Genomic DNA, 26,844 nt, shown 5'->3' on the forward strand with positions numbered 1-26,844 from the left:
GATGGATGGATAGATAGATAGACAGATAAATAATGTAAATAAAAATGTGTGATGAATGTCTCCCTGGCGACATGGGAGATGACCCCTAGGGATGTCTGACCTTGGCACTGTGGGATCAACAATGCCATCTTGACCAAAAGGCAGAAAAGAAGTATACAAATAAGATCTCAGTGGCAGAGAGAGTTCAAATAGAGTTGAGAGGCTACTCTGGAGGTCACTCTTACCCAAGCTTCAGTTAGACACTGCTACCTATCATAACTTGCCAAATACCAACCAAAACCATTCCCGCCAATCCTAAAGAACACCTAGGGCATTATAAAGATTCTCCAAAGTTCCATGCACTAGGGCAACTTTCCAGAAACCTAAAATCTCCAGATGGGTTCCTGTTCCGCATAAGTCCTGAAACTTAACCCAGCCTCTCCAGAACATCAGCTAGTTCCATCCCCCTATCCCATATTACTGACAGCCTCTTCCAACATGTAAATGTTAGAATGGGCATAGTTCAATACCCCTAAAGAGTGGGAGAAAGATCAAAGATGACGATAGAGTTATACAGAGAAGGTCGAGTTTAATAAATGAGTATGAGTGCTGAATCAGTACACTGATATTTCTTTTAGTCTCCAGTAACTAAGAGCAGCTAGAAATAAAACCTAAAATTGTGGAGTTGCAACCCATAAAAAAAAAATGTATGTCTAGTACACATATAAAATACAGCCCTTAGTTCTGTCACCTAGCATCAGTGAGCATGTCTGGTGCCCAAATCTTTGTTTCTAAATATCATTTCCCACTACAAGGACCTAGGCCTTCCTGGAAAAATGGCTGATTCCAAGATTGGGGCAGGAAAAGTACTAGATGTACCTGGAATACTTCGTTGTGCTAGAAAGTAGGGAAGTACTCAAGGAATGACGGCGACATGTCAGAAGGGCATAGAATCCAGGTAGAAGAGATTTTCTCTGGCCAGATCTGGGACAATTTGAACATTCATATAAGCTAAAATAATAACAATACTAGATTAAAATCCATTGAATAAAATAGAAAACCATGAGTATATTCTGATGCATATAAACAGATAATTGAAAGTTTGATGAGGAACAGAGTATTCACATAGTTTCAAAGGGCCTCCCTACAGATATGTATTAATTACAAAGAGGAAACCGACAGACACCTCCTCGATCAAGTCACCAAAGTGAGTATCACCAGTAATGGGACAAATCACAATCCCATAACCGAGAAATTAGGATTTAAGGAATGATTCTGATTATTGAATCATTTTATTCCTTTTTGCTTTCTGGTATATTGGAGTAGACAGAGGGAAAACCTGAAATCCCAAAACTATATAATTCAGCTGCCCGGATAACTGAAATGAACATACAAGTCCTTATCTTGTGCCTCTGACTGTAAATGCTGATATTCCCTTTACCTGGTCATTTTCTTGTAGGGCAAAGGCCCTAAAAACAAATGAGGAATTTGAAGTCAGCTGTTAACTAGTTTCAGCTCTGTCTCCTTTCTTTTGGTTTACAGCTTTAGTATTGAAATGATGGCTCTGACTTCCCTCCTTTCAGCTTATGTTCTCCTACTGAAATGATAACGTTAACACTATCAACTTTTCTGCTTTGAACTTGCTATCTGAAATGACCTCAATTCCCCTTGTTCAATTCCTTAAAAACCTTGAACCCCTAAACTGGAGAAGACAAATTTTGGACAGACAAGCCAACTGCTCTCCTACTACATGCCTAGTAATAAACTCTCTCTCTTTGAAACCCTGGTGCCTCAGGAATAGGTTACTGAGCACATCTGATAAAAGAATCCACAGCCTTTGTCCAATAACAATCCTGTGCCATCTGCTGGGATACAACAGGGAGGAGACAGTATTGTTACCAGACAAAGGCCATGGATTCTTTTGCCTGATGCACTCAATAACCAATTCCTGAGATACCAGGGTTCCAAAAAGATAAAGAAATGATTACTAGGCATGCAACAGGAAAGCAGATGGCCTAGTAAACCAAAATCTATCTCCCTAAATTAAGGGGATTCAAGGTTTTTAAGGATTTTAGCAAGAGGAGAAGAGGTCATTTCAGATAGCAAGTTTAAAGCAGAAGAGAAGAGAGTGTTATCATTATCATTTCAACAGGAAAACATAAGCTGAAAGGAGGGGAGGCAGAGCTATCATTTTAATACTAAAGGTGTGAGCCAAAAGGAAGGGAGACAATTTATCTTTCAATAGCAGAGTATAGCTGATACAATTTACAAATGTCTGGGGGTGAAGATATTTAAGGGCTGACTTCAAATTCTTCATTAGCATTAGGGCCTTTGCCTTACAAGAAAATGACCAGATAAAAGGAATAACAGCTCTTACAGTCACAGAGGCACAAGATAAGGGCTTTTACACTCATTTCAGATACTGGGGCAGCTGAATTATAGTTTAAGGCTTCCAGGTATTCCCTTCTGTCTATTCCAATATCCCAGAAAGCAAAAATAAATATGATTCAGTAATCATACTCATTCCTTAAATTCTAATTTCTCAGTTACAATATCACTTCTGCATTTTCCTGCCAAATACATATAACCTGAATCTAAACACAAGGACATGTAGACAAACCCAAAGTGAAGGGCATGGTACAAAATAAAAATTGACCGGTAATCCTCAAAAGTGTCAAGGTCATGAAAGTCAAAGAAAATCTGAGGACATATTCTAGTTTAAAGGAGACATGACATTTAACTGGTTCCAAACTGGGTCCTTTCACTATAAAGATATCACGCCAGTTTGAATCTGTAGTGGACCCTAAAAAAACCATGTCCTTTAATGTACATTCAATATTGCTGGGGGGGGGAGCATTTTGATTGTTTCCATGGAGATGTGACCCCACCCAACTGCAGGTGGTAACTTTTGATCAGATAGCTTCCATGGAGCTGTGACTTCACCCATTAATCCTTTAAAAGAGGAAACATTTTGGAGAAAGTCCCTTTTTTGTAGAGCCATGAGAAAGCCAGCAGATACCGCCATGCTCTCCATGTGCCCTTCCAGCTTAGAAAGAAAGGTTGAACATCATCGACCTCCTTGAACCAAGGTATCTTTCCCTGGATGCCTTAGATTGGACATTTCTATAGACTTGATTTAAGTGGGACATTTTCTCGGCCTTAGAACTGTAAACTAGCAACATATTAAATTCTCCTTTTTTTTTTTTTTTTTGGTTTCTAAAAAAGGGAAATTTAATAAGTTGCTAGTTTAGAGTTCTAAGGCCAAGAAAATGTCCCAATTAAAATGAGTCTATAGAAATGTCAATCTAAGGCATCCAGGGAAAGATATCTTGGTTCAAGAAGGCTGATGAAGTTCAGGGATTCTCTCTCAGATGGAAAGGCGGAAAGGCACAAGGCGAACACAGTCAGGGTTCCTCTCTCATCTGGAAGGGCATATGGGAAACATGGCATCATTTGCTAGCTTCTTCTCCTTGCTTCCTGTTTCATGAAGCACCCCGGGAGGCGTTTTCCTTCTTCATCTTCAAAGTGATGGCTGATGGACTCTCTGCTTCCTGGTGCCACAGCATTCTCTGCTCTCTCTGAATCTCCTCCCAAATTCCCCTTTTTAAAAGCCATTCTGTTTCTGGTATATTGCATTCTGGCAGCTAGCAAACTAGAAGTTATTAATAAGGTAATTGGTAAAACTTAAGTGTTTCTGAGGAATAGATGATAGTAATATCGATGCTACTTTCCTGATTTTAATGGTTTCATTGGTCATGCTGGAAAATGTTCTTGTTTTTAGGAAATATATATCCAAGTTCTAAGAGATGACCAAACAACAGACCAGCAATTTATTCTCAAAAAGTCATAAAAAGTGTTCTGTGTACTGTTATTTGCAAATTTTCTATAAATTTGAGATTGGAAATTGGAAGAAAATGGTTTTAAATATACTTAAAAAACATGGATTAAAAAAAAGCATATCAGAAAAACAACAGATGAACACAAAGAGAATATCAAACGAGAGATGGCAATTATGAAAAAGAGCTGCTGAAAAGCATATAACAGAAATCAAAAATTCCCTAGAGGGGTTCAACAGCAAAGTGGAGCTAGCAGAAGAAAGAATCAGAGAACTTGAAGATACGACAATTGAAATCATCCAATCTGAGGAACAGAAAGAGGAAAGAATGGAGTGAAGAGAGCCTGAGGAACCAGAGGGACACCATCAAGCACACCAACAAACACTCTGTAGAAGTCCCAGAAAGAGAGAAAAGGGCAGAGCCAAAAAATAGTCAAAGATATATTAACTGAAAACTTCTCAAATTTAATGAAAGATATGAATATACACATCCAGTATGTTCAATGAAATTCATACAGTATAAATCCAAATAAACCCATGCCATGGCATATTTTAACCAAACTGTTAAATGCCAAAGATAGAGAGAATTCTGAAACCTGCAAGAGAAAAGCAACATGCCACATACAAGGGATTTTCAAATAAGAATAAATGTCAATTTCTCATTGGAAACCATGGAGGTAAGATGGGAGTGGTGTGACATTTAAAGTGCTCAAAGAAAAAAAATTGCTAACCAAGAGTTCTATACCCAAGAAAACTGTCTTTTAAAAAATGAGGGAAAAATTAAGACATTTCCAGAGAAATAAAAGCTGAGAGTTTGTTATTATTAGACTGGCCCTACAAGAGATACTAAAGGGAGTTCTACAGGTTGAAAGGAAAGGACAATAGGTTACAGGTCAAAGCCATGAAAAAATAAATAAATAAAGATCTCCATTGAGGGTAATAACATGGGTAAATATAATTACCAGTACTATGGTATTTCTGGTTTGTAACTCCACTTCCTGCAGAATCTAAAAGGCAAATGCATAAAGTGTAATGACAAACTAGTGATTTTGGTCTCATAATGCATAAACTGGGATTTATCAGGGCATCGCTCTGGACAAGCCTGCAGGATCTCATGCCCTGAGCAGAGTTCCGGGTGCTGTGGTGTTTGACTGGGCTGTCCACATAGGTTGCACTGGTCAAAGTGTGGATTTTGTACCAAATAAACATTTCTTTGCTTGTCTCACATATATGTTGAGGTTTGGGAATATTAATTACCATCTATTTAGAAATGTATTTTGAAAACACTTATTTTACATACTTTTGTATCCATTAAAGCTAACCTTTTATCAATAAAGCACTCTAGCTTAGATATTTAAAAAAAAAATTCTTGAAGATAATTGTATGATGATATGGCTGTCGCAGAGGGACTGTGTGGTTGTGAGAGCCTTGTGTCTGATGCTCCTTTTGTCTACCTTATTGATGGACAAGTAAAACATATGGATTAAAAATAAATAATTTGGACAAACAAAAGTTCAAATAAATTTAGTAGATTGAAATGCTGGTGATCAGTGAAGGGGAGGGGTAAGGGGTATGGTATGTATGAATTTTTTCTGTTTTCTTTTCATTGCTTTTTCTGAACTGATGTAGATGTTCTAAGAAATGATCATGATGATGAATATACAACTATGTGATGATAGTGTGAGTTATTGATTATATAACAAGAACAGAATGATCATATGATAAGAATGTTTGTGTTTATATGTGGTTATGTATCATAAATAAAAAATAGACTAAAATAAAAATCACACATCCCCCCCCCCAAAAAAAAAACAGGTGGGGTGATTGGGGAAAGTAGTATGGATTCTTTGGGGAAGAAAAGGAAATGTCTTCAGATACAGTATGGTGGCAAAGGTATGTCTATACACTTAGGTTGGATCGTATGATGTGTGAATAAAACTGTTTAAAATTTTTAAAAAATTAAATAAAAAAAGAAATTAACTTGGTATGCTGATTTGAAAGGATGTATGTACCCTAGAAAAGCCATGTTTTACTCCTAATTCCATTTTGTAAAGGCAGCTGTTTCTTCTAATCCCTATTCAGCACTGTATGTTTGAAACTGCAATTAGATCATCTCCCTGGAGATGTGACTCAATCAAGAGTAGTTGTTAAACTGGATTAGGTGATGACATGTCTCCGCCCATTCAGGTGGGTCTTGATTGGTTTACTGGAGTCCCTTAAAAGAGGAAACATTTTGGAGAATGAGAGATTCAGAGAGAACAGAGAAGAAGCCAGGAGAGAAATCTAGCAGATGATGCTGTGTCACCACATGCCTTTCCAGATGAGAGAGAAACCTTGTGTTCGCCCTGTGCCTTATCACTTGAGAGAGATACCCTGAACTTCATTGGCCTTCTTGAACCAAGGTATCTTTCCCTGGATGTCTTAGATTGGACATTTCTACTTGTTTTCATTGGGACATTTTCTCGGCCTTAGAATTGTAAACTAGCAATTTATTAAATTCCCCTTTTTAAAAGGCATTCTGTTTCTGGTATATTGCATTCCGGCAGCTAGTAAATAGTCCAGTTGGTAATCGAAGTAAATAAGATTGTTACAGATTTAGGATGTTAAATTTAAGCCCCATGGTAACTACAAATAAAATATCAGAGAATATACAAGCTCATAGAGACAGAAATTAGAGTACAGGTTACTGGGGTGGGGGTGGGGGAGGGGTGATGGGAAATTAATACGTAATGGGTGTAGAATTTATTTAGAGAGATGGAAAAATTTTAGTAATGAAAAGTGGGCAGGGCACTACAATGTTGTAAATGTGATTAATCCCACTGAATGGTATTTTTGCAAATGGTTGAGACTGGAAAGTTTATGCCATATATATATTCCCACAAAAAAAAAATAAAAAGAGCAACTAAAGAGACAATGACAATAGAAAGCAATAAATGATCCTGGATGAGATCTAGCAAGGGAAGAAAAAAGGCCCAAAGGGACATTACTGGAACAAATGAAAAATACAGATTATAGACTTTAAGCTTTATATCAATGCTAAGTTTCTTGAACTTGTGAACTTCATTTAAGATGGTGATATAAGTGAATATCCATGTTCATGTGAAATGTGCATGGAAATGTTAACTGCTCAAGGAGCATGATGTATACAACCTATACTCAAGCATTCAGAAAATGGATTGAGAATTAGACAGTTAGCCAGCCAGCCAGATAGATGGATGGAATGATATTGCATATGTGGTGGAATGTCAGAATTGGTGGATCTGAGTATATGAGGGGGATAGGGTATTTTGGAGCTCTCTGTATGGAGTTTGTATTGTTTTTGTAACTGTCCTGTAAATTTGAAAGTATTTCACAATTAAAAATTAAAAAAAAAAGAAAGAAACTCTAGGCCAAAATGGTCTTGCTGTCAAAATCCGACCAAAATTTAAAGGAAAATGCCAATCTCACACAAATAAAAAAGTTAAAAATAAAAAAATAAACGGAGTGGGGACAACCAAATCAATAGGCTAAGCCTTTGATCTTGGGGTTCACCCCTATGAAACTTATTCCTGCAAAGGATAGATGAAGCCTACTTAAAATTAGGCCTAAGAGTCACCCCCAGAGAAAATCTTTTGTTGCTAAGATGTGGCCTCTCTCTCAGCATGTGAACTCACTGCCTTCCCTCCTTTGTGGGACATGATTCCCAGGGGTGTAAATCTCCCTGGCAACATGGGACAGAAAGCCTGGTATAAGCCAGGACCTGGCATCAAGCGACTGAGAAAGCCTTCTTGACCAAAAGCGGAAAGAGAGAAATGAGACAAAATAAAGTGTCAATGGCTGAGAGATTTCAAACTGAGTCAAGAGGTTATCCTGGAGGTTATTCTTATGCATTATACAGATATCCTTTTTTAGTTTATGGCATATTGGAGTGGCTAGAGGGAAGCACCTGAAACTGTTGAGCTGTGTTCCAGTAGCCTAGATTCTTAAAGATGACTACATAACGTGTTCTAGTTTGCTAGCTGCCAGAATGCAATATACCAGAAATGGAATGGCTTTTATCAGGAGGAATTTAATACATTTCTAACTTACAGTTCTAAGGCCGAGAAAATGTCCCAATTAAAACAAGCCTATAGAAATGTCCAATTAAATGCATCCAGGGAAAGATACCTTGGTTTAAGAAGACCAACAACATTCAACGTTTCTCTCTCAGCTGGAAGAGCACATGGTGAACATAGCGGCTTCTGCTGGCTTTCATGTGGCTCTACCAAAAGGGCCTCTCTCCAAAGTGTTTCCTCTTTTAAAGTATTCCAATAAACCAATCAAGACCCACCCAAATGGGTAGAGACATGTCCTCACCTCATCCAGCTTAACAACCACTCAACTAAATCACATCACCAGGGAGATAACCTGATTACAGTTTCAAATATACAGTATTGAATAGGAATTATTCTACCTTTAAGAAATGGGATTTTGATTAAAACATGGCTTTTCTAGGGGGCATACATCCTTTCAAACCAGCACATAAAGATAGAACTTTTACAATGTAACTGCGTGATAGGGAGAACCTTGTATCTAATGCTCCTTATATCCAGGGTGTGAACAGATGAGTAAAAAATAAGAATATAAGTAAATAAATAAATAACGGGGAGGGGAGTGTAAAATAAACTGGGTAGATGGAAACAGTAGCGGTCAATGAGAGGAAGGGGTAAGTATATGGTATGTATGAGTATTTTCTTTTCATTTCTTTTTCTGGAGTGATACAAATATTCTTAAAAATGATCATGGGAATAAATACACCTCTATGTGATGATATTGTGAACCACTGATTGTTGCACTATATATAGAAAGTATGTGAGGGAAGACTTCTCAAAAAAAAAAAAGAACACAACACACCTGGTTTCATGAGATCAGTAAAAACTTAACTGAAAGTCTGACAAGGACATTTCAAGAAGTGAAAATAATAGGTCAATCTCACTCACGAACCCTCAGTTGAAAATCAAAGCAAAACGTTAGCTAACTGAAGCAAGAAACACAGAAATAAGATAATATAACATGATCAAGGAAGATTAATTCCGAAAAGGCACGGTTAGCATTAGCAAAATCAACTATTAAAAGAATCACAATCATTTCAATAGACCCTAAAAAAGTTTAGCAAAAAAATTCAATATCCATTCATGGCAAAAAGTCTTAGCAAAGTAGGCAGAAGAGAACGTCTTTGATCTGATAAGAAAGAGCGATAAAAAATTTATTTATAGGACACCATGCTTAAGGGGTTGATGACTGTTCTAGTTTGCTAGCTTCTGGAATGCAATATACCAGAAATAGAATGGCTTTTAAAAAAGGGGAATTTAATGAGTTGCTAGTTTACAGTTCTAAGGCTGAGAAAATGTCCCAATTAAAACAAGTCTAAAGAAATGTCCAATCAAAGGCATCTAGGGAAAGATACCTTGGTTCAACAAGGCCGATGCAGTTCAGGGTTTCTCTCTCAAGTGAGAAGGCACATGACGAACACAGTCAGGGCTTCTCTCTCAGCTGGAAGGGCACATGACGAACTCGGCATCATCTGCTAGCTTTCTCTCCTGGCTTCCTATTTCATGATGCTCCCCGGGAGGTGTCTTCCTTCTTCATCTCCAAAGGTCGCCGGCTGGTGGACACTCTGTTTTGTAGTGTTGCTCTAGCTGAATCTCTCTGAATCTCTCATTCTCCAAAATGTTTCCTCTTTTATAGGACTTCAGAAACTAATCAAGGCCCACTCAAATGGGTGGAGACATGTCATCCCCTAATCCAGTTTAACAACCATTCTTAACTAAATCACATCAACCAGGGAGATGATCTCATTACAGTTTCAAATATACAATATTGAATAGGGATTATTCTACCCTTAAGAAATGGGATTTATATTAAAACATGGCTTTTCTTAGGGGGCATACTTCCTTTCAAACCAGCACAATGACCTTTTCATTGAGATCAGGTGAATATACAAAACCCACAAATATCTATTAAGCATTGTACTGGAAGTCCTAGCTAGCAGAGTAAGGCAGGAAAAAGAAGTTATAGTTATAAGGATTGTAAAGAGGAAATAATTATTTTGCATATGACATGATAGCATAGGTATCATGTACAGGTAAATTACTAAAATTAATAAAAGAGTCTAGCAAAGGTATTCTATACAAAGTCATTATACCTAAAAACCAACACGTTTTTGTAAGCCAGAAATAAATGAAAAATAAAATAATGTATATTTAGACAGTTTTCAAACAGCACCACAAATAACAAGTTAGGAATAAATCAAAAGATGTAAACACTTCTACAGGGAAAGATAAAAACTTGAGAGGCATTAAAAAGACCTTTTAAATAAATGGAGAGACAGCTGACACAGCAAGCAAACTCAATGCCCTCCCCCCTGTCTACATGGGACATGACTCCCATGGGTGTGGATCTTCCTGGCAATGTGGGACAGAAATTCTAGAATGAGCTGGGACTCAGCATCAAGGGACTGAGAAAATCTTCTCAACCAAAAGGGGGAAGAGCGAAATGAGACAAAATCAAGTGTCCATGGCTGAGAGATTCCAAACAGTGGAGAGGTTATCCTGGAGTTATTCTTACGCATTAAATAGACATCACCTGTTTAGTTAAGATGTAATGGAGAGGCTGGAGGGAACTGCCTGAAAATGTGAAGCTGTGCTCCGGTGGCCATGTTTCTTGAAGATAATTGTATGATGATATGGCTGTCACAGAGTGACTGTGTGGTTGTAAGACCTTTGTGTCTGATGCTCCTTTTGTCTACCTTATCGATGGACAAGTAAAACATATGGATTAAAAATAAATAAATAATTTGGACAAACAAAAGTTCGAATAAATTTAGTACATTGAAATGCTGGCGATCAGTGAAGGGGAGGGGTAAGGAGTATGGTATGTGTGAATTTTTTTGTCTTCTTTTTACTGCTTTTTCTGAATTGATGCAGATGTTCTAAGAAATGATCATGATGATGAATATACAACTATGTGATGATAGTGTGAGTCATTGATTATATAACAAGAACAGAATGATCATATGATAAGAATGTTTGTGTCTGTATGTGGATATGTATCATAAATAAAAAATAAATAAATTAAAAAATAAATGGAGAGATGTTATACTATTTTAAAGACTGCAAGAGTCAATATGATAAAATGTCAGTTTTTCCCAATCTGATCTATAGATTGAAAGTAATCCCAATTAAAACCCCAACAGTGTTTATTTTGGAAAGAAAGGGGACTTGACAATTTGATTCTGAAGCTTATCTGGAATTGAGAAGGACCAAGAATGGCTTACACATTCTTGAAGAGGAACAAAGTGACAGGACTTGTGTTTTAGTTTGCTAAGTCTGCCAGAATGGAATATACCAGAAATGGAATGTCTTCTACAAAGGGGATTTATTTAGTTACACATTTACTAATTTGGGAAGGCAGATGGAGACATCTATGGGGCTTTTCTCCCAGCTTCTGGGTTCAATCAGCTCTCTTCAGGGGATGTTCTTTCTGCATCTCCAAACATTTGGGGCTGAGCTGGCTCTGAGCTGCATTGTGCTGTGCTGTGCTGTGCTCAGCTGTTTCTCTTTCTTCTGACATCTTTTAAGCCTCACTCATTACATAGCCCACCACAAAGGTAATCAGCCATAGATAAGATTCACATGCTGATGATTTAAGTCCACAGAAAAGGAACAACTGTGCATCATCACCTGGCCAAATTGACACCTGAACCTAACTACTACAACTTGCTCTACCAGATCTCAAAATTTATGGTAAAACTATATAATCAAGAAATTGTAATTCTGTAGCAGGGATTAATTGACCAAAGGAATAAAACAGGAAGTCCAGAAACAGACTTGGGCTTGTGTGGACAACTGATTAATAATAAAGGCAGCACTGCAGAGTAGTCTTTTCAATAAACCATGCTGGGAAAACTGGATAGCCATATGAGAAAAATAAAACTGAGTCCCTAATTCGCATAATACACAAAAAATCAATTTCAGGAGATCTAGAGACCAAACTATGAAGAGAAAAATAATAAATTTTTTGGAGATAACAGTGAATATCTTCATGGTGTGAAAGAAAGACATTAATTATAAAGGAAAAGACTGATGAGGTTTTCTAAATTAAATTTAAAACATCTTAATTCATGAAAATATGCCATGGTGGAAAAGTATGTCACAAAGAAGATATTTGCAACACAAAACAACATACAAAAGACTCATGTTCAGAAAAATAAAAGTTCATACATCTCAATTAGAAAAAACCTCAGTATACAACTCGATAGAAAAATGGGGACAAGACTTGACTACATACCTCAAAAAGAGGAAATCCAGATGCCCAATGAACATATAAAATGGTACTCAGCCTCAGGAGCAATCAAGGAAATGGAAAATAAAAGCACAATGAACTACCACTCCACATCCAACAGATTAGCAAAGTGTTGGTGAGATGTGAGGCAATGAGAACATTTACATACTGCCAATGAGAGTATAAACTGGTTCACTTAATTTAGAAAACAGCTAGCTAGCAAAATTCAAGATTCTCATGTCTAGTAACCCAGCAATCTATTCCCAATTATACACCCTACAACAGTGTTTATCAAAGCATTATCCCTAAACCAAAAACATCAGTACCACCTAGAAACTTATTAGGAAGACAAATTCCACCCAACCTCTACTCAGTCAGAAACTCTGCGGATAGAATCCAGCAATCCATATTTAACTAACACTCCAGAGGCTTCTGATGCAGATTTAAATGTGAGAATCACTGCCTTAGAATCTACCTATCAGGCTAGACCTATAGAAATCATAACCCTGAAAAACAAAACAACTCAAATGTCCATCAGAACAGATAAATAAATTGTGCAATTTTCTTACAATGCAGTAGTATTATAAGAGCAAAGAAAATGAACTGTAACTACATGCAATAATTTGGAACAATGTTAAACTTTGAGAGCAAGAGCCAAGACAAGAGAATACATATGATTCTATTCATATAAAGGAAAAAAGTAAAACTAAACTATATTATTTAAAGATGACTACTTAATTGGTAAACTAGAAAGAAATCTGCAAAAATACTTATTAAAGAAACATAGTGGTTAACTCAGGGAAGAAGGAGAGGGTATTAATTAGGAAAGGATATAAAAAGGGGACTTTTGAGGTATTGATAATATGTTGTTTCTTTATCTGGGTGATGGTTACCTGAATTATGTATTTTACGAACATTTCTAAAACTACATTGTGTTTCATAGTTTAATTTTTTTTTAAATAAAAATATTCCTTTCTCAGATTGCCCAATCTGAAGTAGCACGGGCATTTGGGGAAACTGAGCCAGAATTGAAGCAACAGAGCACTGCTATAAGGTCATGACTGATTTGCTTGAGAAGACCTGAAGAGTACTCTACGGACCACATGGTAAAGACTGTCAGGGTGCAGGCTCAGCTTACAAGACTTCCTTCTTCTGTGGGGACTCTGCTTATCAACAGGGGCAGGACCTCAGCAGCTAAAATGGAACTCTATGACCCTACTCCAGATCCTAGTTGATTAGAGCAGGGGTGGGGGTGGGGTGGGAATCTGATGACTTTTCCCAAGACTTCTGAATTTTGAGCAGACACAATGACCCAAACAGGGGCTTCTGGAGGCTGAAGCACAAGATTGGCACCACTCAGAAAGACGGGTCCATACACCTGCTAAAAAGTTCTCCTGGCCCTCACCTTAGTCCGGTCAGCAGATTTTACACAAAACTTCTCTACATTAGTCAGCACCCTAGGTTGTAAGTAACAGCAACCCAATTCAAATCAGCTTAAAAGAAAAAAAAAAAAAAAGAGTGTAACAGCAAGGGTCCCTCAAGCCCTTAGCTAGATTAACTAAAAAGAAAAGACAAGACTATAAATTACCAAAATAACAAATGAAAGAGAGAACACTTCCACTGACCCTTCAAAAATTAAAAGAATGATAAGGGAATATTTTGACGTTTTTGCCAACAAAGTGGACAGCTTAGATGAAATGGACCAATTCTCAGAAAAACACAAATTACCAAAATTGACTCAAGAAGAAACAGAAACTGAGAGACCTGAAACGAGTAAAGAAATTGAAACAGTAAATAAAATGTTTCCACAAAGAAAAGTCCCTGCCCAGATGGCTTCACTGATGAATTCTAAAGAAGAAATGAAACCAACACTCCAAAAACTTTTCCAGAAAATGTAGGAGGAAGGAACACTTCCCAATTCATTTGGTGAAGTTAGCTTTACCCTACTACCAAAGGCAGACAAAGACACTGCAAGAAAAGAAAATCACAAACCAATATTTCTTACTACAGACATAAAATCCTCATAATGCATTCATAAACCAAAGCTGACAACCTATAAAAAGGTTACACATTATGAACAACTGGGATTTTTTCCAGAAATGCCAGCTCATTTAACAATCAAAAATCAATTAATGTCCATATTTTTTTAATTTAAAATTAATAAAAAAATTTTTAGAAATCAATTAATGTCAATATACCAATATTAATAAAAGAAAGGACAAAAATCACATACTCATCTCAATTGACAAAAACATTTGACAAAATTCAACACCTTTCATGATAAAAACTTTCAACAATAAATAACCCAAAGCAAACATACTAGAAGTAGGATAATTTGAGAATGGCATTTTTACAAAGGTAAAATGGAGGAGCCACAAGGGATAGCTGGGGAACCTGTAGGCAGTAGAAGCTAACTGGTATCACTCCTAAGCCCAAAAGGAAAAGGGAAGTGATCAATTGCCAGAAAGAACCCAGAATGGAGAGAGAATCACATAGAGTCTGTCACCTTCTGAGGTAATATAACTTCAATAGAGGGACATAGCTAACCCGAGGCCTCTTACAAGAGGGAGCCAAGGGAATGAATACCACAGCCATACTCTCCTACCTTTCCTCAACCTCTCACCAGGGCCCTGTATGCAGTAGAGAGGAAATTAGATCTGGAGTGATGAACTGAAGAAGATACCAAGCACAAAGAGTTTTCTTGGCTAATGGATTTTGGAAGTGGTGCTGGTTTGGAAGGATGTATGCCCCCTAGAAAAGCCATGTTTTAATCAAAATCCCATTTCATAAAGGTAGAATAATCCCTATTCAATACTGTATGCTTGAAACTGTAATCAGATCATCTTCCTGGATGATGTGATTTAGCCAAGAGTGGTTGTTCAACTGGATTAGGTGAAGACACATCTCCACCCATTTGGGTGGGTCTTGATTGATTTATTGGAGTCCTATAAAAGAGAAAACATTTTGGAGAATGGAGAGTCAGAGAGAGCAGAGAAGAACTACATAGCCAGAAGAAGTAAAGTTCACAAGCCAGTAACCTTTGGAAATGAAGAAGGAAAATGCCTCCTGGGGAGCTTCATGAAATAGGAAGCCAGAAGAAAAAGCTAGCAGATGACACCATGTTCGCCATGTGCCCTTCCACATGAGAGAGGAACCCTGACCGTGTTCACCATGTGCTCTTCCAGCTGAGAGAGAAATCATGAACTTCATCGGCCTTCTTGAATCAAGTTATCTATCTCTGGATGCCTCAGATTGGACATTTCTATAGACTTGTTTTAACTGGGACATTTTCTTGGCCTTAGAACTGTAAACTAGCAACTTATTAAATTCCATTTTTTAAAAGTCATTCTGTTTCTAGTATATTGCATTCCGGCAGCTAGCAAACTAGAACAGAAGGATTCTAAATTGAAAGAACTGTAGGAACCAGAGCCTCCAGGACTAGACCGGGTTTCAACACTGCTTCCTGCTGCTCTCAGGGTGCTGACCTACTTGCTTCCTACAGCATGGGCTCCCTGGTGCCTTTGTAAGTGGGGACTGCAACTGTTGCCAGCCCTGCCAGAGCAAGCCCAGCATTAGAGGCCTATCTCTTTATTTATTTATTTATTTATTTATTTATTTTGGTTATCATTACAAACATGTATAACCAAAGAACATGGCCTTAGTTTCTTTGTTTGTATTCACTTCAGTAACTTGAATCCACAGATACAAGCAGAATACAAGCAGAAAGTTACAAGTAAACACAGATTACACATGCACATTTCTTTCCACAAAGGTCACATGCGCAGGTACATGTATTAGAAGCATGTGTCTAGAATCATGGCCAAACCTTTTAAAATGCAGAAATGTAAAATTATATCTTGAAATATGAAGAGATGGTCTACGCACTTCAAAATTCACATATTGCTTATACCAGAGACGTATGACAGCTACAGGATTCAAGTAACAAGCAATAAGAGAGGCCTAGCTCCTTAAACGGCTCTGTGTCAGGTCATATCCTACCCCTGTGGGCTGAGGTTTGTTGGTTCACAGAGACAACGCCTTGGTCTCTTTCTTTAAGTTCCGTTCTTTTATCTAGGTGGCCAAGAGTTGGATTCTGCTATTTGGAACCAAAAGAACTTTAATGAAATAAATAATAGGGGAAACAAAGGTTAAAATAAATTGAGTAGACTGAACTACTAGTAGTCAACGAAAGGGAGTGGTAAGGGGTATGGCATATACAAGGTTTTTGTTTATTTTTTTCTTTCTTTTGCTGGGTAGATGCAAATGTTCAAAAAGATGATCATGGTGATGAATACACAACTTAGTGATGACATCATGAGCCATTAACTGCAACCATCTCAAGAATGTTTGCATGTTTGTTCATTGTTTATATAAATATTTTTAAAAAAGAACCTTAATAAAGATGAACAATCTGAAAAGAAAATCAAGAAATAATTCCATTTACAAAAGCATCTAAAAGAATAAAATATCTAGGAATAGACTTAACCAAGGATGTAAAAGACAATACACTGAGAAGTACAAAATACTGATGAAAGAAATTAAAGAAGACCTAAATAAATGGAAAGGCATCTTGTATTCAATACTACACCAAGTGATTTACCGATTCAAGACAATCCCAATAAAAATACTAGCAGCTTGGCACCTGCCGCCATCTAGCCCTCCTCTTCCCCCTTCTCCGCCGGTGCTCCCGCCACCGTCTGGCCCTCCTCTTCCTCTTTCTCCGCCAGAGGCACTCCCGCCGCCATCTAGCCCTCCTCTTTCCCCTTCTCCACCGGCGCTCCCGCCGCCATCTGGCCCTCCTCTTCCTCTTTCTCCACCGGCGCTCCCGCCGCCATCTAGCCCTCCTCTTCCCCCTTCTCTGCCAGCGCTCCCACCGCCATCTTGCCCTTCTCTTTCCCCTTCTCCACTGGTGCTCCCGCCGCCATCTTGCCCTTCTCTTTCCCCTTCTGCTCCGGCAGCTCTCCATCCGCCATCTTATCCTTCCCTTGCTTCTCCTACTCCAGCGGCTCTCCAATCACCACCATGCCCTCTTCCGCCTTCGCCGGCTCCTCCGCCACCATCCTCGACAGCCTTGCCATCCTCACCTTTCCTCCTCCAGAAGAGCTACTAGGGGAGTAGAAACGACACAGAACAGCTCCCGGAGCGACAACAGAGATCAAAAAGACAGCGTACCCCATCCTGGAACGGCTGACTGGCTGGGAGAACCCGCTCCGGAGAGATCGCCGAGGGGCGCGGGCTTCCCCAGGCGGGGCGGCTAGCGGCCGGAGTCCCTCCCCTCCTCCTTCCCGGGCCAGCTGGCAGAATTGGCCAGGCGGTCCCCTCAAGCCGCGGTACCTGGCGCCCCCACCACGCGAGGCCCCCCGGACCAACTGAGAGAATTGGATCGGAAATCCCCAGGCCGTGGAGAATGGTGACCGGGGGGTTCCCTTCCAAACACGTGACTCCCCGGTCCGGCTGGGAACGGTGCACTCTCCCGAGCGCGGCGGCTAGCACCCTCCCGCCACGCTTGGCGCCCCAGGCCAACTAGGAAATTCGGACGGGCACTCTCCCGGGCTGCGGCGGCCGGCGACCCTCCCCACGTTTGGACCCCCGGGCCGGCTGGCACTCTTCCAAGCCGCTTCGGCTGGCGAACCTCCCCCACGGCAAGAGTTTTCCAAAGTTAAAGGACCCACAGCACCTTTTACTGGTGGGACCCGCAGACAAACGTGTGCCACGAGTGCCACCTACTGGACAAGATAAGAAAAACAGAACCCAGAGATTTCACAGAAAAATCTTTCAACCTGTTGGGTCCAACACCCAGGGAAATCTGACTAAATGCCCAGATGCCAGCAGAAGATAACGGATCACGCTCAGAAAATTGAAAATATGCCCAGTCAAAGGAACAAACCAATAGTTCAAATGAAATACAGGAGCTGAGACAACTAATGCTGAATATACGAACAGAAATGGAAAACCTCTTCAAAAACAAAATCAATAAATTGAGAGAGGACATGAAGAAGACATGGGCTGAACAAAAAGAAGAAATAGAAAACTGAAAAAACAAATCACAGAACTTATGGAAATGAAGGATAAAGTAGAAAAGATGGAAAAAACAATAGATACCTACAATGATAGATTTAAAGAGACAGAAGATAGAATTAGTGATTTGGAGGATGGAACATCTGAATTCCAAAAGGAAACAGAAACTATTGGGAAAAGAATGGAAAAATTTGAACAGGGTATCAGGGAAATCAAGGACAATATGAACCGCACAAATATACATGTTGTGGGTGTCCCAGAAGGAGAAGAGAAGGGAAAAGGAAGAGAAAAACTAATGGAAGAAATTATCACTGAAAATTTCCCAACTCTTATGAAAGACCTAAAATTACAGATCCAAGGAGTGCAGCGCACCCGAAAGAGATTAGACCCAAATAGGCGTTCTCCAAGACACATACTACTTAGAATGTCAGAGGTCAAAGAGAAAGAGAGGATCTTGAAAGCAGCAAGAGAAAAACAATCTGTCACATACAAGGGAAACCCAATAAGACTATGTGTAGATTCCTCAGCAGAAACCATGGAAGCTAGAAGACAGTGGGATGATATATTTAAATTACTAAAAGAGAAAAACTGCCAACCAAGACTCCTATATCCAGCAAAATTGTCCTTCAAAAATGAGGGAGAAATTAAAACATTCTCAGACAAAAAGTCACTGAGAGAATTTGTGACCAAGAGACCAGCTCAGCAAGAAATACTAAAGGGAGCACTAGAGTCAGATACAAAAAGACAGAAGAGAGAGGTATGGAGAAGAGTGTAGAAAGAAGGAAAGTCAGATATGATATATATAATACAAAAGGCAAAATGGTAGAGGAAAATATTATCCAAACAGTAATAACACTAAATGTTAATGGACTGAATTCCCCAATCAAAACACACAGACTGGCAGAATGGATTAAAAAACAGGATCCTTGTATATGCTGTCTACAGGAAACATATCTTAGACCCAAAGATAAACACAGGTTGAAAGTGAAAGCTTGGGAAAAGATATTTCATGCAAATAACAACCAGAAAAGAACAGGAGTGGCTATACTAATATCCAACAAATTAGACTTCAAATGTAAAACAGTTAAAAGAGACAAAGAAGGACACTATACGCTAATAAAAGGAACAATTAAACAAGAAGACATAACAATCATAAATATTTATGCACCGAACCAGAATGCCCCAAAATACGTGAGGAATACACTGCAAACACTGAAAAGGGAAATAGACACATATACCATAATAGCTGGAGACTTCAATTCACCACTCTCATCAATGGACAGAACATCTAGACAGAGGATCAATAAAGAAATAGAGAATCTGAATATTACTATAAATGAGCTAGACTTAACAGACATTTATAGGACACTACATCCCACAACAGCAGGATACACCTTTTTCTCAAGTACTCATGGATCATTCTCAAAGATAGACCATATGCTGGCTCACAAAGCAAGTCTTAACAAATTTAAAAAGATTGAAATCATACACAACACTTTCTCGGATCATAAAGGAATGAAGTTGGAAATCAAAAATAGGCGAAGTGCCAGAAAATTCACAAATATGTGGAGGCTCAACAACACACTCTTAAACAACCAGTGGGTCAAAGAAGGAATTGCAAGAGAAATTAGTAAATACCTCGAGGCGAATGAAAATGAAAACACAACATATCAAAACTTATGGGATGCAGCAAAGGCAGTGCTAAGAGGGAAATTTATTGCCCTAAATGCTTATATCACAAAAGAAGAAAAGGCAAAAATGCAGGAATTAACTGTCCACTTGGAAGAACTGGAGAAAGAACAGCAAACTAACCCCAAAGCAAGCATAAGGAAAGAAATAACAAAGATTAGAGCAGAAATAAATGAAATTGAAAACATGAAAACAATAGAGAAAATCAATAAGACCAGAAGTTGGTTCTATGAGAAAATCAATAAGATTGATGGGCCCCTATCAAGATTGACAAAAAGAAGAAGAGAGAGGATGCAAATAAATAAGATCAGAAATGGAAGAGGAGACATAACTACTGACCTCACAGAAATAAAGGAGGTAATAACAGGATACTATGAACAACTTTACGTTAATAAATACAACAATTTAGAGGAAATGGACGGGTTCCTGGAAAGACATGAACAACCAACTTTGATTCAAGAAGAAATAGATGGCCTCAACAAACCAATCACAAGTAAAGAAATTGAATTAGTCATTCAAAAGCTTCCTAAAATGAAAAGTCCAGGACCAGACGGCTTCACATGTGAATTCTATCAAACATTCCAGAAAGAATTAGTACCAACTCTCCTCAAACTCTTCAAAAAAATCGAAGTGGAGGGAAAACTACCTAACTCATTCTATGAAGCCAACATCACCCTCATACCAAAGCCAGGCAAAGATATTACAAAAAAAAAACACTACAGGCCAATCTCTCTAATGAGTATAGATGCAAAAATCCTCAACAAAATTCTAACAAATTGTATCAAACAACGCATTAAAAGAATTATACATCATGACCAAGTAGGATTCATCCCAGATATGCAAGGATGGTTCAACATAAGAAAATCAATTAATGTAATACACCATATCAACAAATCAAAGCAGAAAAATCACATGATCATCTCAATTGATGCAGAGAAGGCATTTGACAAGATTCAACATCCTTTCCTGTTGAAAACACTTCAAAAGATAGGAATACAAGGGAACTTCCTTAAAATGATAGAGGGAATATATGAAAAACCCACAGCTAATATCATCCTCAATGGGGAAAAATTGAAAACTTTCCCCCTAAGATCAGGAACAAGACAAGGATGTCCACTATCACCACTATTATTCAACATCGTGTTGGAGGTTCTAGCCAGTGCAATTAGACAAGAAAAAGAAATACAAGGCATCAAAATTGGAAAGGAAGAAGTAAAACTATCACTGTTTGCAGACGATATGATACTATACGTCGAAAACCCGGAAAAATCCACAACAAAACTACTAGAGCTAATAAATGAGTACAGCAAAGTAGCAGGCTACAAGATCAACATTCAAAAATCTGTAGCATTTCTATACACTAGTAATGAACAAGCTGAGGGGGAAATCAAGAAACGAATCCCATTTACAATTGCAACTAAAAGAATAAAATACCTAGGAATAAATTTAACTAAAGAGACAAAAAACCTATATAAAGAAAACTACAAAAAACTGTTAAAAGAAATCACAGAAGACCTAAATAGATGGAAGGGCATACCGTGTTCATGGATTGGAAGACTAAATATAGTTAAGATGTCAATCCTACCTAAAGTGATTTACAGATTCAATGCAATACCAATCCAAATCCCTACAACTTATTTTTCAGAAATAGAAAAACCAATAAGCAAATTTATCTGGAAGGGCAGGGTGCCCCGAATTGCTAAAAACATCTTGAAAAAAAACGAAGCTGGAGGTCTCACGCTGCCTGACTTTAAGGCATATTATGAAGCCACAGTGGTCAAAACAGCATGGTATTGGCATAAAGATAGATATATCGACCAATGGAATCGAATAGAGTGCTCAGATATAGACCCTCTCATCTATGGACATTTGATCTTTGATAAGGCAGTCAAGCCAACTCACCTGGGACAGAACAGTCTCTTCAATAAATGGTGCCTAGAGAACTAGATATCCATATGCAAAAGAATGAAAGAAGACCCATATCTCATACCCTATACAAAAGTTAACTCAAAATGGATCAAAGATCTAAACATTAGGTCTAAGACCATAAAACAGTTAGAGGAAAATGTTGGGAGATATCTTATGAAACTTACAATTGGAGGCGGTTTTATGGACCTTAAACCTAAAGCAAGAACACTGAAGAAGGAAATAAATAAATGGGAGCTCCTCAAAATTAAACACTCTTGTGCATCAAAGAACTTCATCAAGAAAGTAGAAAGACAGCCTACACAATGGGAGACAATATTTGGAAATGACATATCAGATAAAGGTCTAATATCCAGAATTTATAAAGAGATCGTTCAACTCAACAACAAAAAGACAGCCAACCCAATTACAAAATGGGAAAAAGACTTGAACAGACACCTATCAGAAGAGGAAATACAAATGGCCAAAAGGCACATGAAGAGATGCTCAATGTCCCTGGCCATTAGAGAAATGCAAATCAAAACCACAATGAGATATCATCTCACACCCACCAGAATGGCCATTATCAACAAAACAGAAAATGACAAGTGCTGGAGAGGATGTGGAGAAAGAGGCACACTTATCCACTGTTGGTGGGAACGTCAAATGGTGCAACCACTGTGGAAGGCAGTTTGGCGGTTCCTCAAAAAGCTGAATATAGAATTGCCATACGACCCAGCAATACCATTGCTGGGTATCTACTCAAAGGACTTATGGGCAAAGACACAAACGGACGTTTGCACACCAATGTTTATAGCAGCGTTATTTACAATTGCAAAGAGATGGAAACAGCCAAAATGTCCATCAACAGAAGAGTGGCTAAACAAACTGTGGTATATACATACGATGGAATATTATGCAGCTTTAAGACAGGATAAACTTATGAAGCATGTAATAACATGGATGATTTAGAGAACATTATGCTGAGTGAGTCTAGCCAAAACACTAAAGGACAAATACTGTATGGTCCCACTGATGTGAACGGACATTCTAGAAAAAACTTGGAATATGTCATTGGTAACAGAGTCCAGCAGGAGTTAGAAACAGGGTAAGATAATGGGTAATTGGAGCTGAAGGGATACAGACTGTGCAACAGGATACAAAAACTCAAAAATGGACAGCACAATAATACCTAATTGTAAAGTAATCATGTTAAAACACTGAATGAAGCTGCATCTGAGCTATAGGGTTTTTTTTTTTTTACTATTATTATTTTTATTTTTTTTCTCTATATTAACATTCTATATCTTTTTCTGTTGTGTTGCTAGTTCTTCTAAACCGATGCAAATGTACTAAGAAACGATGATCATGCATCTATGTGATGATGTTAAGAATTACTGATTGCATATGTAGAATGGTATGATTTCTAAATGTTGGGTTAATTTCTTTTTTTCTGTTAATTAATAAAAAAAAATATATATTAGCAGCTTTGTTGTTGTTTTGCAGAAACGGAAAAGTCAATCATCAAAATCTACAGAATGGCAAGGTACTCCAAATAGCCAAAACAATCTTGAAAAAGAAGAGGAACAAGGTTGGAGGACTCACACTTCCCCACTTCAAAACTTAATACAAAGCAACAGTAATCAAAACAGTGTGGTATTAGCAAGAGAACACAGAAATCAGTGGAATAGAACTGAGCATTCAGAAATAAATACATCTACGGCCAACTGATTTTTGACAAGAATTCCAAATCCACTCAATGGGGGAAAGAACTATCTCTTCAACACATGGTACTGAGAAAACTGTGTATCTACATGCAAAAGAATGAAATTCGGCCCATACCTCATCATATATAAAAATAACTCAATATCGATCAATGACTAAAATGCAAGAGCTAAACCTATCAAACCATTAGAGGAAAATCTTCAGAATCTTGTACTAAACAATGGATTCTCAGATAAGATACCAAAAGCATGAATAAAAAGAAAAATAAATTGGAATTCCCCTGTTCTAGTTTGCTAGCTGCCAGAATGCAATACACCAGAAATGGACTGGCTTTTAATAAAAGGGGATTTATTTAGTTAAAAATGTATAGTTCTTCAGAGGAAAGGCAGCTAACTTTCAACTGAGGTTCTTTCTTACATGGGAAGGCACAGGGTGATCTCTAATGGCCTTCTCTCCAGGCCTCTGGGTTCCAACAACTGTCCCCGGGGTGATTTCTTTCTGCATCTCCAAAGGCCTGGGCTGAGCTGTGAGTGCTGAGATAAGATATGCTGAGCTGCCTCGGCTGTGCTACATTGAGCTCTCTCATTTAAGCATCCAGCCAATTAAATCAAACATCATTCATTGCAGCAGGCATGCCTCCTAGCTGACAGCAGATGTAATCAGTGACAGATGAGACTCACGTGCCTTGGCTCATGTCCACAGCGACAGAATTAGGCACCTTCACCTGGCCAAGTTGACACCTGAGCCTAATTACCACATCCCCCAAATTAAAAACTTCCGCGCATCAAAAACTTTAATAAGAAAGTGAAACAACTTACAGAATGGAGAAAATATCTGGAAATCATATCTCTGATAAAGAATTAATATTCAAAATATATAAGAAGACCTGTAGCCAAACAACCAAAAGACAAGCAATACATGCCTAGTAATAAACTCCTTCTCTATTTGAAGAAAAAAAAAAGATAAGCAAGCCAATTAAAAAATGCACAAAGGATTTGAATAGACATTTGTCCAAAGAAGCTATACAAGTGGTCAACAACCACATGAAAAGATGTTCAACATCGTTAGGAATTAGGGAAATGCAAATTCAAACCATAATGACATTATGCTCCATATCCACTAGGTTGTCATAAGAAAAACAGGAACAAACAAGTGTTGTTGAGAATGTGGAGAAATAGGAACCTTCATGCATTGCTGGCGGGAATGTAAAATGGTGCAGTTGCTGTGTAAAACTGTTTGGCAGTTCTTTGAAAAGGCAAACATAGAGTTACCATATGACCTGGAATCTTTATTCATAGGTATATACATCAAATAACTGAAAGCAGGGGCTCAAATACTTGTACACCAATGTTCATAGCAGCAGCATCCACTATAGCTGAAAGGTGGAAACAATCCAGTGTTCATTGGTAGATGAATGGACAAACAAAATTTGGTATATTCCTATAACGGAATACTACTCAGCCATAAAAAAGGAGTGAAGTTCTGATATATGTGACAACTTGGGTGAACCCTGAAAACATCAAGCTAAGTAAAATAAACAAAACACAAAAGAACAGACTTCATATGATTCCATATATATGAAATAACCAGAGTATGCAAATTCAGAGAGACAGAAAGTAGATTACAGGTTTCCATGGGTGGGGGGAAGAAGGGAAAAGGGGAAATTAATGTTTAATAGGGACAGAGTTTCTGCTTGGGGTGACAAGAAAAGTTCTGGTAATGGGTAGTTGGTGATGGCAGCATAACATCATGAAAGTAGTCAATGCCACTGAATTGTATACATAAAAATGATTAAAAAGGCAAATTTTGTTATATATATATATGTTACCACAAGAAAGAAAGAGAGAGAAAAAGAAGGGGAGGGAGTGGAAAGGTAAAGGAGGAGAGGGAAGGGAAGGGGGAGGGAAAAGGAGGGGAAAGGGATGGGAGGGGAGAGGAGGAAAAGAAAGAACATTAATGTAGGCTGAAAGCAACCATGGTTCGAAAGTAAGAGACATATAACAAGCACGAAAATCAACCTCACTTCTGCTCCAAACTAGAATTTTAAAGATGGATATTTCCACACACTCAAAAGAGTTTCTGACTGCAATATAACATATGAAATGGTCATTACACTCCAGAAATTCACAAAAACAAAAAAGAAAAATCCTTACCCATAGTTTCAATCTCACCACTTATGATTTAGGGGAAAAACTTATTCTCTCACACACAAAAAGTTTAAAGAATTTTATATGGACCATCATTTCACTTTTCTTTTTCAAGTCCCATCACTTACCTAGAGTCAAACTTCCTCTCCATTCTCAGTTTAATTCCTTTTTGGTGGAAATTCAATCAGCAAGCTTGATAGGCACTTCTTAGTAAGCCAATTCTTCATGAATCAAAGTCTTTGATCTTCCCCTTCTAACTATAAGGGAAAAAAAGGGGTGGGGGTGAATAAATTATCTTCAGCCTCTTAGAAGCTACATTTCTCAATGGGCATGGGCTAACTCCTAATCTCTAAGCCCTCCTGCTTAATTCAACACTAGATGAACTTGGAAGGTTAAACTGCAGTTTTAAAATATTATTTAAGGGCAGGCCATGGTGGCTTAGCAGGCAGAATTCTTACCTGCCATGCTGGAGACCCGGGTTTGATTCCTGGTGCCTGCCCATGCAATAAGAAAAAAAATTAAAAGTTATTTAAGAAGGAAGCTGAGAAGAGACTGAGTTGCAGTCAAAAGGTGTGACCGGCTCATTCTTTCCGTCCAGTTAATGCTCATAGAACACCACGCAGAGTACAAGAGTTTTTCTATCAACTCTTGCTTTTTCCCAGACAAATTTTTACAATTGTCAGTGTTACCTACAAGAGTCTTCAGGCAGGTTTTGATCACTAGTCGATGTTAATGTGTATAGTTTTCATTTCCATTTGGTGGTAATTTCTACCAATAATATTCATTATGAATGGAATAAATATATATAGCTTTTGTTTACTTCTTTGTGCAAAGAATAGTAGTAAGGCAAAGGAGTAAGATGTAAGTACACAGACAAGCTAATCAAGTGGGCAGGTCCTATGATGGGTAATTGTGATGCATTTATAATGAGATATATCTTTCCATAACTAGTCACCCTTATAAATAAGACCATATTTCAATGACAATGAGATAGAGAATTAGCCGGAAAAGCGTTTACCTGTACAAAGTGAAAGCACTCCTCACTGAGATCAAACTTACGTCCCAGCCTTTGTGGTACCATACTCCAAGTAACACAAATCACCATTAGTGTTTTTCTGTACATAAATCAAATTGAAAGAGGCTTCAGATAGGGGGTTTTGGTGAAATACTGCTACAATTCATGAGCCATTGCCTTAGATTTATGTTTCTGTTACAATGATTCTGTGAAATGTTATTTGTGGCCCA

The 26,844-nt window shown here is 38.1% G+C and overlaps 1 protein-coding gene across 11 annotated transcripts in view; it reads right to left on the bottom strand.

The window, feature by feature from the left end:
- The window catches only part of SFI1 (SFI1 centrin binding protein), a 130,853-nt gene that overhangs the window by 96,913 nt on the left and 7,096 nt on the right, over positions 1–26,844 (bottom strand). For 10 of the 11 annotated variants that reach the window (XM_077160487.1, XM_077160488.1, XM_077160486.1 and 7 more), the window contains exon 2: positions 25,728–25,856. In XM_077160487.1, the coding sequence (XP_077016602.1) occupies positions 25,728–25,750 (23 nt within the window). In that variant the 5' untranslated portion in view covers positions 25,751–25,856. Of the gene's footprint in view, positions 1–25,727; positions 25,857–26,057; positions 26,094–26,844 lie in introns of all 11 variants that reach the window. The other variant, XM_077160479.1, reaches the window with a different exon arrangement.

The sequence above is a fragment of the Tamandua tetradactyla genome, chromosome 5 (assembly GCF_023851605.1).
Source record: "Tamandua tetradactyla isolate mTamTet1 chromosome 5, mTamTet1.pri, whole genome shotgun sequence".
Classification (NCBI taxonomy): domain Eukaryota; kingdom Metazoa; phylum Chordata; class Mammalia; order Pilosa; family Myrmecophagidae; genus Tamandua; species Tamandua tetradactyla.